Here is an 11,425-nt window from a genome sequence, read left to right as displayed (position 1 = left end):
ATTCTCATTTTTCTTTTCCTTTGGGTTATTTCATGAGTGAAATGAACTGGCACTGCTGTGAGCCAAAACAGTAATTATTTACTGTCAGGCTTCGCTACTTCCATCCTACAACTTGTAGGAATGTGTTTTTCTTCTTCTAAAAGAAGTGTCACTCGGTAAGCAGCAGGCAATAAAGGGAAGAAGTTTAGTCTTGTTTCTTTGGTTTAAGTTTAGTGAAGGCATTTTTTTTTATTACTTATTTCATTATCAAGCATAAATTAACTTCTATATATACCGTCAAAACATGAGCTACAAATCTCCTCTGTCTACATTATACACCTTAAAGGTTAGACAATGTAAGTTTGGTCTCTTAGTAACAGTTGAGACAGGTGTTTTGCTCAAATAGGTCGTGTATGACTTACATTTCTACGCATAAAAACAGTTTTCACACTGAAGTTTTTCCACCTTGTGCAGAAAAACCCATAATATTAGAATTTTCTGCCATTCTTATCGTCTAGGTTACCAGATAAAATGTGTTAAAGTTTGAAAAATGGAAATTTGAACAAGGATTTTAAATCTCCAGCCTAATTATTTCGAGAGATTTTTCAAAGCTGAACACATGCTGTTACTACAATTTTTTGCAACTGTGTGCTGCCACCAAGTGGCACCAACCATGAAGTGCAACGTCACCGATGTGCCCCCTGAGCAACAACTAACACTGACCCTGTAGGTTTTTGGCACATCAAGCCACAACTGAATGTGTTTGTCATCTCGCTGAGGTTCAAGACTCCGGCGTCATGACCTTTTTGTGTTTAACAATCCCCGTCGATGCAGCGTTGACATGAATGCACTCTGGATATCCCATCATATCTGGAGCATTTGCTCTATACGAAGGTCACTCTCATCATCGGTGCCTATTTTTAGGTTCCGGGTCCATATCAAGACCTGGGTTGCTTTTCATTATCAGCTTGCTAAGGCTTAGTCCAAGGGCACAAGAGGTTATATAACAGCTTTTAAACATGGACCCAAATCTCAGCATGACACGCGTATTTCATTCTGCAGGAGCGGACTGACGACAGGAAAAACCGAGAAGGACGTCTGACATTTCATAATCCAGATTTCACACAATCACCGGGCATTGTTGTCCTGCATATCCAGCGCATATGTCAGTGGACTTTGACGTGCCGGAGAGACGCGCATCAGCTGTTTAAACACAGATTTTTTCCATAAGCGTCCAATAAACCCGCTGAAGTCTGCTTTCAGAGATCTTGAAGCTATTGTTGGTGTTACTGTCATACTTCAAATAACAATGGCTGGGCGTCAACCCGACAGCACGCACACACAGATGGAGCGCAGGAATGCGTGCAATGTGTAGTCGGTGGTTTTTTGTGGTGTGCAGCTCGAGTTTTGCTTTCCAAGAGTCATGGAGGACGACGTCACGGCTAAAAATACTCGGTCCAGGTGTTCCGAAGTCTAAACTCAGCTGGGTAATGATGCCTCATGTGGTTTTATTTCTACCATCAAGCTGCTTTTAGATGCAACTTACCAAGAGGATTCTCTATTAAACTGATTGAAAAGCTGGGGCCAATTTTCTATTCTATTATCCAAAATACCCAAAGCTGTATGTTCACCACAAACATCCTTCAAATCTCAGTATCATTGTTGCTTCATTGGTGAATATGGTCACTCATTTGTAGGGATACGTCTACCAGATCTATTTAAACCTTATGAAGTTGAGTGTACGTAGGTAACAGCTGTTGTTCCCCCTCCTCCGCCCTCCCCCCTGACTTTTCATCTTTCTTTTTTAATCCATCATCGGCTAAGCTGCTTCCCGTCCTCGTACGTGCTTCACATAAACCAACGGGTGCCAATAAAATGAAACTTGATAAAGCCAAGTACGGATATGGAACATCAGAGACTGAGGCAGCAGGTTTATTCATATCCACTTTAATTGTCATAAGGTGTCATAACAAAACAAAATATTCCATGGCAATACAAAAAAAAAAAAAAACACAATAGGTATCTACTCATCCTTCACTTTAAGTGCTCTGAGTCATTCCACTGAAAATGGCTATCAAGCAAATGGCAGTACAGCTGACGGAGGGGGGGGGTTTATACGTGCTTTTGCCTCTTGCCAAAATTCTAACCGTTTTCAAGTCAATTAGCCTTCAGATTCCATTTTTCTTTTTAGACAACACACTGGTTGCAGCGTCTCACTGAGCTCCGCCGCCTGTGTCGAACATCTTCTTGCGGCCCTCCATGCCGGACATGGCCTCCACGTTCTTACGCCAGTCGCCCACTTCAGAGGTGAGCACCTGGGAATGAAGAGAATTAAGTACAAATGTAAATACAGGGAGATGTTTAGATGTGTCTTTCCTCAATCCTACACAACACGGGGAAACGTCAGAGGGTTTGGAGATACCTTGTCCTGTTTGACGTCCTCCTTCTTCACAGACTTGAGGTTGGCCCTCAGGTCCATGGAGCCCTTGTGTTTGGAGCCCAGCAGAGCTCTCATCATCTCGTCTGCTGACACTCTCACCTTCCTCAGGGCAGGCTTTTTGAACTTGCCCCCGAGATCCTGTACCTTAAGTTTCAGCTCATGGATCTAAAATAATGTGACGCAAACAGGAAATTGTGCCTTTAAAACACATTTAAACACATAAATATACTAATATTGCAGCAATAATGCATCTTCTCCGGCACAGTATGTTCTGTTTTGAGCTACAATTGTTGTGGTTAATGAAGGTTTTAATCTCTGGTTTCTTAAATAAACCAGTTTTTTCAATTTTAGAGGGTACAATATGTGCTGAATTTAAGAGACACTTACGTCTTTGTTGTGTTTGCCCACTTTGCTCTCACAGTCGTATCTCTCCTCGTCCACAATGTCAATTTTTCCGTGAAGCTCCTTGCACAAAGTCTAAACAAAAAAAGGCATTTCACTCATATTAGTTACAGAAGATCATAGATTTTCTGCACAAAAGCTGCCCTTCTGTGGTTTATAATTCTTACTTGTAGGTCTGCCAGTGACATTCCAGACAGCTGCAGTGGAGGCAGCTTCTCTCCCAGATATCGCACTTTCTCCTCTTCCCTGTCCTGCCTCTCCTTCTCCAGATCCTCACAGGCTCTCGTGAGGAGGAGCATCTGATTGGACACAGTGGAGTTCAATGCACAAGAAAACTCTTCTGCAGACTCCCAACATGCAATATACTGAATTGGTGTCAATATACAAGATGGCAGGAAGATTTCTTTTTTATATATAACATATTTGGTACTACAGACCAGTAGATTTTGACAGGATTTTATAGTTCTACATGAAACCAAAGAGGACTACTGTTGAAGGTATGCATGTAAAAAGACTGCAGTGTCATTTTAACGTTTTGATGGGGGGAAAAAAGTCCTATCTTCATATTAATACTGAGCTGCAAAACTAGGTAGTCGCCAAATCAACCTAAATGCTGCAGTTTCATTATATAAATCCAATTTAAAATCGTTTGAAATGAGCCGTTTTGCAACAGTGGGCTCCTGAGTACATCTGACAGGGCTGTGGGAGTGTGTCAAACTAAAAAAAGACCAAAAAAAAAGTACATAATAACAACTCACTTTGAGGGAGAGCTTGCGAGAAGCCGAAATCTTCGACTTCGGCTGTGGAGAAAGGTATTTGTCAATACAATTACACAATAGAATGTATTTCAGTGATCATGAATCAAGTAGATCCTTGGATTACTTAAAGCTATGGAAAGAGCTGTATAGCTTGCACTACAGCTGCATCTTTCAAAAGGTTTCTTCAGGAATTTTATACTCTCGTGTGTCCATGTTTAGCCAAACCAGCACCTCCATATACAGTGAACTTGTATGGAAAGACCAGTGTCACACTCTACACCACTCACTGCAGCTGCATGTGCAAAGATAATACTTTATTATTAGGATGGAGTCAAGGGGAAAGCTCTCGGGGATGCTGATAACAATTCTGAGAGATAACCACTGCCAGATCTTTGCCATGTGCATAAGGACAATGTGTCCCCGCTCCATGCATGCAGGATTAGCACTGTGGAATATAGCTGGCTCACCTTATCCCCTTTGGGATTCATGGTTCTGGGTATGTGGAGCTCCTGAAACAGGGACAAATGATGGTGATGATGCTGTCGGGAATCACAGTTAGGTTTACGAGACAATATATATCTATTTTTTTATATTTATCTAGAAGTGATTACAACTTTCTCTGAATCAACAGTTAGATAAATATGAAATGAAGCAATCAAGGAAAGAGGAGAACAGGAATTCTCTTACCTCACTTCAACTATAATTGTGCAAAAACAAACATGAGAGAGAGACAGAGGGGTGTGTTAGTAAAGTTTTGGGATAAAATGTCGTGTCAGAATGTAATTGGAGCCATCGAGGCTTCACATAGCACACAGTCCTCAACATCCTTTGACAAGAGGATTAAAGCAAGGACAGGACAAGAGCAATTTTCCTCCACTATATTCAGCATCATTGTTTTGTTTGTCTTTGTAGTATAACTAATAACATCTCAACTGATTTGTTAACAGATTAAACCAACTACAGCAGGAGCCACAAGCAAATCTGGTCGATCAGATCCAGAGTTTATAAACGGATGGGTAAAATAGTGTTACTACAATAACCCTGGTGACATATTGTTCCATTGTCTGTATTAACATTCATTTTTGATCATCTGTTCTGAAATTGTCTAAGAAAATCTAATTATATCAAAGTAGCTTTTTTTAAAAACTCACCTAAACTACAACAAAAACATACATCTTCACATTTACAGACTACATTAGAGAGTTAAAAATGACTGAAAGCCAACACTTAGGAAAGGAGTTGCTGTTTTACCTGTTGAATGTGTGTCTGCAGGGGTGTCGAGAGTCAAACAGTGGCCGCTGGAGACAATGGGGCGCTTTTTATGTGAGGTGGGTGGCGAGTGGGCAGCAGATATAACGTCTAGTCCCAAGAATGCGCTGGCAAGAGACCAAGCATGAAATATCACCTCCCCTGACACTGTGACAACACTAGGAAGTGTAATAATACATCATGAGCACTGCCTTAATGGTATTGTCCAGATATCGCCACTTGGTGAGTGAAAGTCTTATTTGGTCCCCCAAAATAGCAAGAAAAGAAATACATGAACTCATAAAACTTACAAATGATGACACCGTTGTATCTTCCAGGAAAGGAAATGTTTGAAATCTTGAGAAGTTCATATGTGCAGTTGGAGCCATCAGCAGTTTAGCTTAGCTTAGCTTAGCTTAGCATGAAGACTGTAAACAAGGACAAACAGCTAACCAGACTCTGTGTAAATATAATGAAATTGGCTAACTTGCACCTTTAAAGCCAGAAGTAATGGCTTTATTTTCAGTTTGCTTAAACCTTAGACAACCCCAAACAGAACTGTCAATTTATTACAAATGTAAGATTTATACTTTACACTTTAGTTTTTTGAGATATATGCTAAATTGTTAAATTAATACAACTAAGTTCATTTTGGAAATTAGGTGTGATGACAAACAGAAAAGGCAAAGTTTTTTTCTTTAAAGGGATTATTTACCGCGCCAACAAGGCAAAGATGTTGTTGAAGTCAGTCACGAGACAAAGGTTTACATCCAGATTCCCATTTATGGTTGAGTGTACACAACAATAGTTGTTTAACCCTCAAGAACCTCAACACCTTTCAGCAGGTTTGAAAGGCATTTAATCCCATGAAACTGCCAAAATCACACATTTGTCAGTCAGAAACTGTAAAAACAGAATCATTTGAGTTTCAGCTTCCCAACAGTCCTTGAACTGCTCTTCTGTGATGTGCTAGTCCATCAAAAAAACAAATATTGACACACTGAAAACTACATCGAGGCTAAAAATCATGACATTTATTCAAAATCACTTTATTCTACATGGCTCATCCAAAAGTTTGCCAAAAATTAATCGCAAATAGTGATGACCAACAGTTGCGTGACTTTTTGGCTGAACTGCAGGCTGTGTTTAAACAGAGCACAGACAAGACAAGTACAGGAATATATTCAACCTGTAAGGTTTTTTTGTTGTTTGTTTTTTCAAACAATTTATGGCATTAAAGCTGTCACACTGCACAGAAGAAATGTTTCTGTTCACTTTACTTCTTGTTATAGTTGTGCTGTTTCCATAGAAGTGCAGAACTTTATATTGAAGTGACAAATGAGCCAACAATGACTTAAAATGCTACAGGATCAAACAATGCTCAGCAGCTGCTTGGGGGTTTCAGAGGGTTAAGAACAAGCAAATGCTGTGGTTCCAGTTAGATGCTAATTAACGCCTTGTGTCTCATGTCATTGTGGACTTTGTATCACAGTCTAGTTCTCTTTGTTAACTACTGTAAACTAAACATGTAATCACAGTAATGACATCCATGGGGCCGAGATAAAGAGAGTCTATTCTTTTAGCAACAATGATGCGGTTGATGAGTTCAACAACCAAAGCCCTCACGGATGGCAAAAGCGCACAATCATACTCTAAGAATAGGTCATGGCCTCTTCCCATTATAGGCTGCTTTTAACAGCGGTAACACTATCAACACACAAGATCCAAGGAAATGATTGACCTCAATTAAGCTCCTTGGTGTTTATTTTCTGACCACTTCTCTGGTACTAAATCAAAAATGTAAGTATGCGACAGCAAAGGTTAATCGAATGAAGGGCATCCACCTGTATGGAAACCATAAAGTACCAATGCGGCTCTGATTTATCACAGAGGGAAGCGTGGAGTGTCATTATCGAGGCTAAATAACAGGAATTGGCTCGTATGACATTCAAACTGTTCTAATCACATGTATTATGATAAAAATACAGTTTGGTGTGATTATATATAATAACAAAATAATAAGTGGTTGTTCAATTTTGCCACTTTGGCTCTGAGTTCAGTGTAGGAGGGGTAATAGTGAGGAGGAGTAATAACAGGCTTAAATCGCTGCTACTGTGAAGGTCTATAATTTGAGTCGAACTGCATATGAACTGGGAGGACAAGTGAGGAAGAGGAAGAAGAAAACTTAAAATTCTGAACCAGAACACCAACTGAGTGATACGTGAAAATCATAAGAAAATATGACATCACATTCACATGTCACACGACAATGTCTACATCTGCTGAGGTGAAGTGAAGGTGAAGTGTTTACAGGAAGCTAAGTTTCTTAATATTAGAACATTACATGCAAAAAGCCTGAGGGGTTGTTCATTTGTTTATTGTGTCATTTTCCTTATAAAGTCAGGTAATGTAAATCTCATCCTTGGGGAGTTCTGGTTTTGGTGCTCAACACTGCAAAGATACATATTCATTTAAATTGTAAACTCTTGTGATGACAGTTGCTAATGGTTTTTCATGGGGCTGATGGGAGTCACATCAGATGAAACTGCAGTCTGTTGGAGACTCCTGTTCGATGTAAAAAACAAACAAAAACCCATATAGCTTTGACAACTGTTTATTGAAAGAAGGAAAAATCCTCCTTGATGTCACTCATAGGTTTTCCAAACAGTGAATTTAACAATCATTTTGACAGTATACCTGACTCCTTGTGTCTCCAAGCTAATCCCAAAAATGGACATTGACTTTCCTGTGACACCTGTCACTCAGAGTGGCCATGTCTTTAATTCTGCATATTTTGAACCTGAATCTAATTTAAATTGGTGACAGTTGTCATGAGCAGGGAAATAAGCTATTGACACTAAAACTGTTTCTTCCATCAGGCTGTAAACATGTTTATTTCTGCTGTAAAGTTGGACATTTAAACATGGAGGTCTATAGGGATTGACTGGCTTCTGGAGCCAGTCTCAAGTGGCCATTCACGGAACTGCACTTGAGCACTGGCTTCATTTTATTTATTTTTTTTTGCACTGGATGTTGTTGCTTGAATAAAACAGTCATCTACATAGAAAAATCCCAGGGAGCAGACTGACTTTATATGCTATAGCCTGCATTGAAAAGAACAAGGTGACCCAAAACGCTGCCCTGTGGAACTCCATATTTATCTGTGGATGCCATTAGTGGCAGCGTAATTCCAAACACTGATAAAATAAAAACTACATTTATTACAATGACTGAAGATGACTTATAGCTAGAAAATCACAATATACCTTTGTAATCATATTGTGTTTATTGCTGCACTGTTGAGCAATGAAACACACAACGCAACACAAGGGGCTGTCATCAACTTGGCTGCTGCAGCCTTGATTGACCTGGTATGAATTGTAGCTTAGTGTGGTTAACTTTAGCAAATGTCAGCAAACCTAAGATACAAATTGTTGAGATCCTGACATTACTGAGTTGCTTAAGTGACATTGTGAATGTTTATTTTTGTGCTACTGGTATACAACTTTTCAGCATTCATATCATTTCATCACTGTCAGTTGTGGCACCTCTCCAGTGTTCTCAGACCTCCTCTGACCTCCTTCTCTTATGTTTACATCTGTTTTATTATTTACATCTGCTGTCAACAATTCCTTGGCATGACCTGATAAAGATTTCCAAGCACGAGTGCTAATCTTGACCTGAGTGCTTACGCTTCTTGCAAATCACCTAACCCCGTAGCATCAAGTTTCTAATCTTTCCAGTGGCTTACACTGGAATAAAGCTGATGCAAGCGCTAAGATGTTTTCAGTAAACTGAGCATTAGCTGCAAGGACATCATTGCTAGAGCCACATGAAATGTCCAAGAGTCTGCGCTAAACCTTTGCTCTCTTGAGTTGTTGAGGATTCTCGGAGATCAGAAACGACTGTGATGAGAATGAGACTTGTCTGCAACAAGACCACCATGTCCAACGTTGAGTCATGTCTTGAGTTTGTTTCTGTGAATGGTTAACTGTGATTTTGACTTTAAATATCACGTTCCTTTTGGCATGTCTCAAAAAAACAGAGTATTAGGGATAGAAGGGTTAAAAATGTCAAAGGTGGGGGATGTCTAAGCTTCTGTTTTCTCACCATAGATTGATATTTTATTCCAGCCATCCCTTGCAAGATGTATGGTTTTAAACAATGATCAGATATCTGTAAATGATGGCTTTGCACTTTGCTATATGCAAATTGCAGCAATCCCAGCTCTGCAAAATCAGCTGGTAGCTAATAGGCCAATACATCAGAGTGAACAAAAGTAAAATACTCCGTATCTTTATGAGGATCAACGATTACACATCATCCCCTCCAACACTCAGAGGTCATATAAAGACTGTCCTTAATGATTCAAGTTCAGTATATTATGCTGGTTTCACTTCCACTTTGGTAAACTATAGATTTAGCAGCTCTTAATTTAATAATACTGATGAGAAATTTCACAGAGAATCTTAAATCTTTCTTTGTGCTAGTTATCAATAAAGACATTACGAGGTAAATGATTTTGCTGTATGATTTTTACGTTTGGGTAGGGGGTTTCCACATCCAAGTCAAGAGGCAACAACATTCATGAAATTATTACATCACACGCCTCCACGAGGAGTTTAAATTAATTGAATTTCCCAGGTTCTGTCAAGGAGCAAGAGGCAGATGAATATTCTCCTGACAGGCGTCCTCAAAGCCCCTGTTGTATTAGTGGATGAAACACCATCTAGCGTTGTTTTCAGCTGCTATGCAACAAAAAGAGAGCAAGAGCTAAAGAGACAACACCTCAACGAGCAACGAGAGGCAATAAAAGGAGGAAGACGCGAGGGACAACAAATGTTCTGTCATCATTTCTTTTTCTTTTTTTTTTTTTCTTTCAGTGATCCTCAGCAGGTGGGAGTGCTATTTCTGATGCAACCCAACTCCCTTCTGTTTCCACACAGACACATACACGTATATAAAAAAAAGGAAGGCCTCAGTATTGCTTGTAATGCACTTTCTCTTGTTGCTGCTTCATAAATCGGTAACGTTTGCGACGGAAAGAAAGAAAATAGAACGTCAGCTACAGCTGCAGTATTCTGTAAAGGAGGCGGGTGCGCGATCTTCAAAGGTTTGCATTTATTCTCACCTGCTATTTAAAGTGTTTTGTCAGTTGTCTGCTATATAATCCACCTGAACCCATTGTCATGACCCAACCGGAGCAGCTATGAGGGGAGTAGATGTTGACTTTGGGCTCTGTGTTATTACTTGAAACCAGTTCGTAATGCGAGAGTGACCCAAACAAAGTTCAAGCCTTTTTATATACGGCGACAGATATGTTGAGAACAATACATCAAATGTACAATACAGGGGCAACAAAGACTGAGTGGTGGAAGTAGCAAAGTGCGATCGCTCATTTACAGTCCTAGAATTCATTATTAAATAACTTGAATACTCCAGTATTTGTTTAAATATACGTTATACCTGCACCCCACTACATATAGGAGACAAATATTCTCTACTGTACTTCATTAGATTATATGTAAGCTGTCATCAACACACAAAACCTATAATTACTTCATTAAATATGATACATTGTAACAGAATAAACTACCAAAATGTAGAATGTGTCATGTTGGGCAGAGTATTTAAAGTATTTCTACTCAGACTGAATACAGCATTAAAATGCTGTGTGCACATCAGCAATAGTATCAAAAATAATATTAATATAACACATACCATCATGATATGTAAAATATTTCTCTGAAGGATTTTATACATATTAAAAAAAAATCTAGAATTTAGTACAATTTTCTTGTCGATTTCTTCCTTAATTTTCAAATACACATGAACAGTTTCCCTGAGGTTTGAACCAAAGGGATCAATAAAGTTAAATTCTATTCTATTCTAAATATCAACAAAATTACAAAACAGACTGAATTTATATGTCTAATGTAAAGTTACATGAAAAACTTGTAATTATAAGTGAGAAAAATATGATTTTTTTCCCCCCAAGTTAATAATTTTAGTCTTTCCTTTTATTTCAAAATGAAATGCCATTAGTGACAATTAAAAAGAGGTAAAAGAGGTACCGTTCTGCAATTTTACATAATTTGTTAAATGCGAGATCTTGAACTACAGAAGTTGTTTTTTGTTTTTTTTTAAATTCTGTTGAATTAATGTTTTATTTGAGTATACAATGTATACAAGTGTTTCTAATTGGTCATAACACATTGTATCTATCTGTTAAATTATCTGAGGTAGCTGCATTGCCTTTACATGTTTTTAGATGATTTTACACGTGTAATTATTTACACATTAAAAAGCTAAATAAATACACGTCATGTACTTTACAACACATTACTGTATTTCTATAAGATAGTTATTGTTTTATTTTCTCTTTTTTTTGGCCACGGCAGCAGTCAGAATGTTACAAATTTTTTGTTTTTATTTTTTTTATTGTATTTTTAGTTCATCAAAAATGTTAATTAAATCAGATTTCAAAAAGGAAAACTACAGTATATATTTTTTTAAAAACAAAAAAACTTTGTGTCAACCAATTATAAGATAAATAATGCATGAATAACAATACAAAAAATAAACTAAAAGAAGGTAA

The 11,425-nt window shown here is 38.3% G+C and overlaps 1 protein-coding gene across 2 annotated transcripts; it reads right to left on the bottom strand.

Annotated features, from left to right (window-relative positions):
* Positions 1-1,910: 1,910 nt before the first annotated feature.
* LOC103374597 (troponin I, slow skeletal muscle-like) lies at positions 1,911-4,922 on the bottom strand. Of its 2 annotated transcripts, none has more exons than XM_008304710.1 (8): positions 4,831-4,922; positions 4,267-4,276; positions 4,047-4,088; positions 3,580-3,621; positions 2,989-3,120; positions 2,807-2,896; positions 2,402-2,584; positions 1,911-2,294 (listed from the first exon to the last, which is right to left on the bottom strand). In XM_008304710.1, the coding sequence occupies exons 3-8, from the start codon at positions 4,065-4,067 to the stop codon at positions 2,193-2,195; spliced, it is 570 nt and encodes a 189-aa protein (XP_008302932.1). In that variant the 5' UTR covers positions 4,068-4,088; positions 4,267-4,276; positions 4,831-4,922; the 3' UTR covers positions 1,911-2,192. The 2 variants fall into 2 exon arrangements, with proteins under 2 accessions (XP_008302932.1, XP_008302933.1); XM_008304711.1 differs by having other exon boundaries at positions 4,047-4,118; positions 4,831-4,892.
* Positions 4,923-11,425: the final 6,503 nt, after the last annotated feature.

This window comes from Stegastes partitus, unplaced genomic scaffold (assembly GCF_000690725.1).
Source record: "Stegastes partitus isolate 25-593 unplaced genomic scaffold, Stegastes_partitus-1.0.2 Scaffold2297, whole genome shotgun sequence".
Classification (NCBI taxonomy): domain Eukaryota; kingdom Metazoa; phylum Chordata; class Actinopteri; family Pomacentridae; genus Stegastes; species Stegastes partitus.
The sequence above is the reverse complement of the archived record's forward strand: the minus strand, read 5'-3'. Positions and strand labels throughout refer to the sequence as shown.

Bases quoted from the DNA above. Each gene is read 5' to 3' on its own strand.
- LOC103374597 (XM_008304710.1), bottom strand. From the start codon at position 4,067: ATGAATCCCAAAGGGGATAAG. The intron at 3,622-4,046 runs GTGAGCCAGCTA...CTTTCTCCACAG, and splicing joins TGAATCCCAAAGGGGATAAG to CCGAAGTCGAAGATTTCGGC. The intron at 2,585-2,806 runs GTAAGTGTCTCT...ACATTATTTTAG, and splicing joins TGGGCAAACACAACAAAGAC to ATCCATGAGCTGAAACTTAA.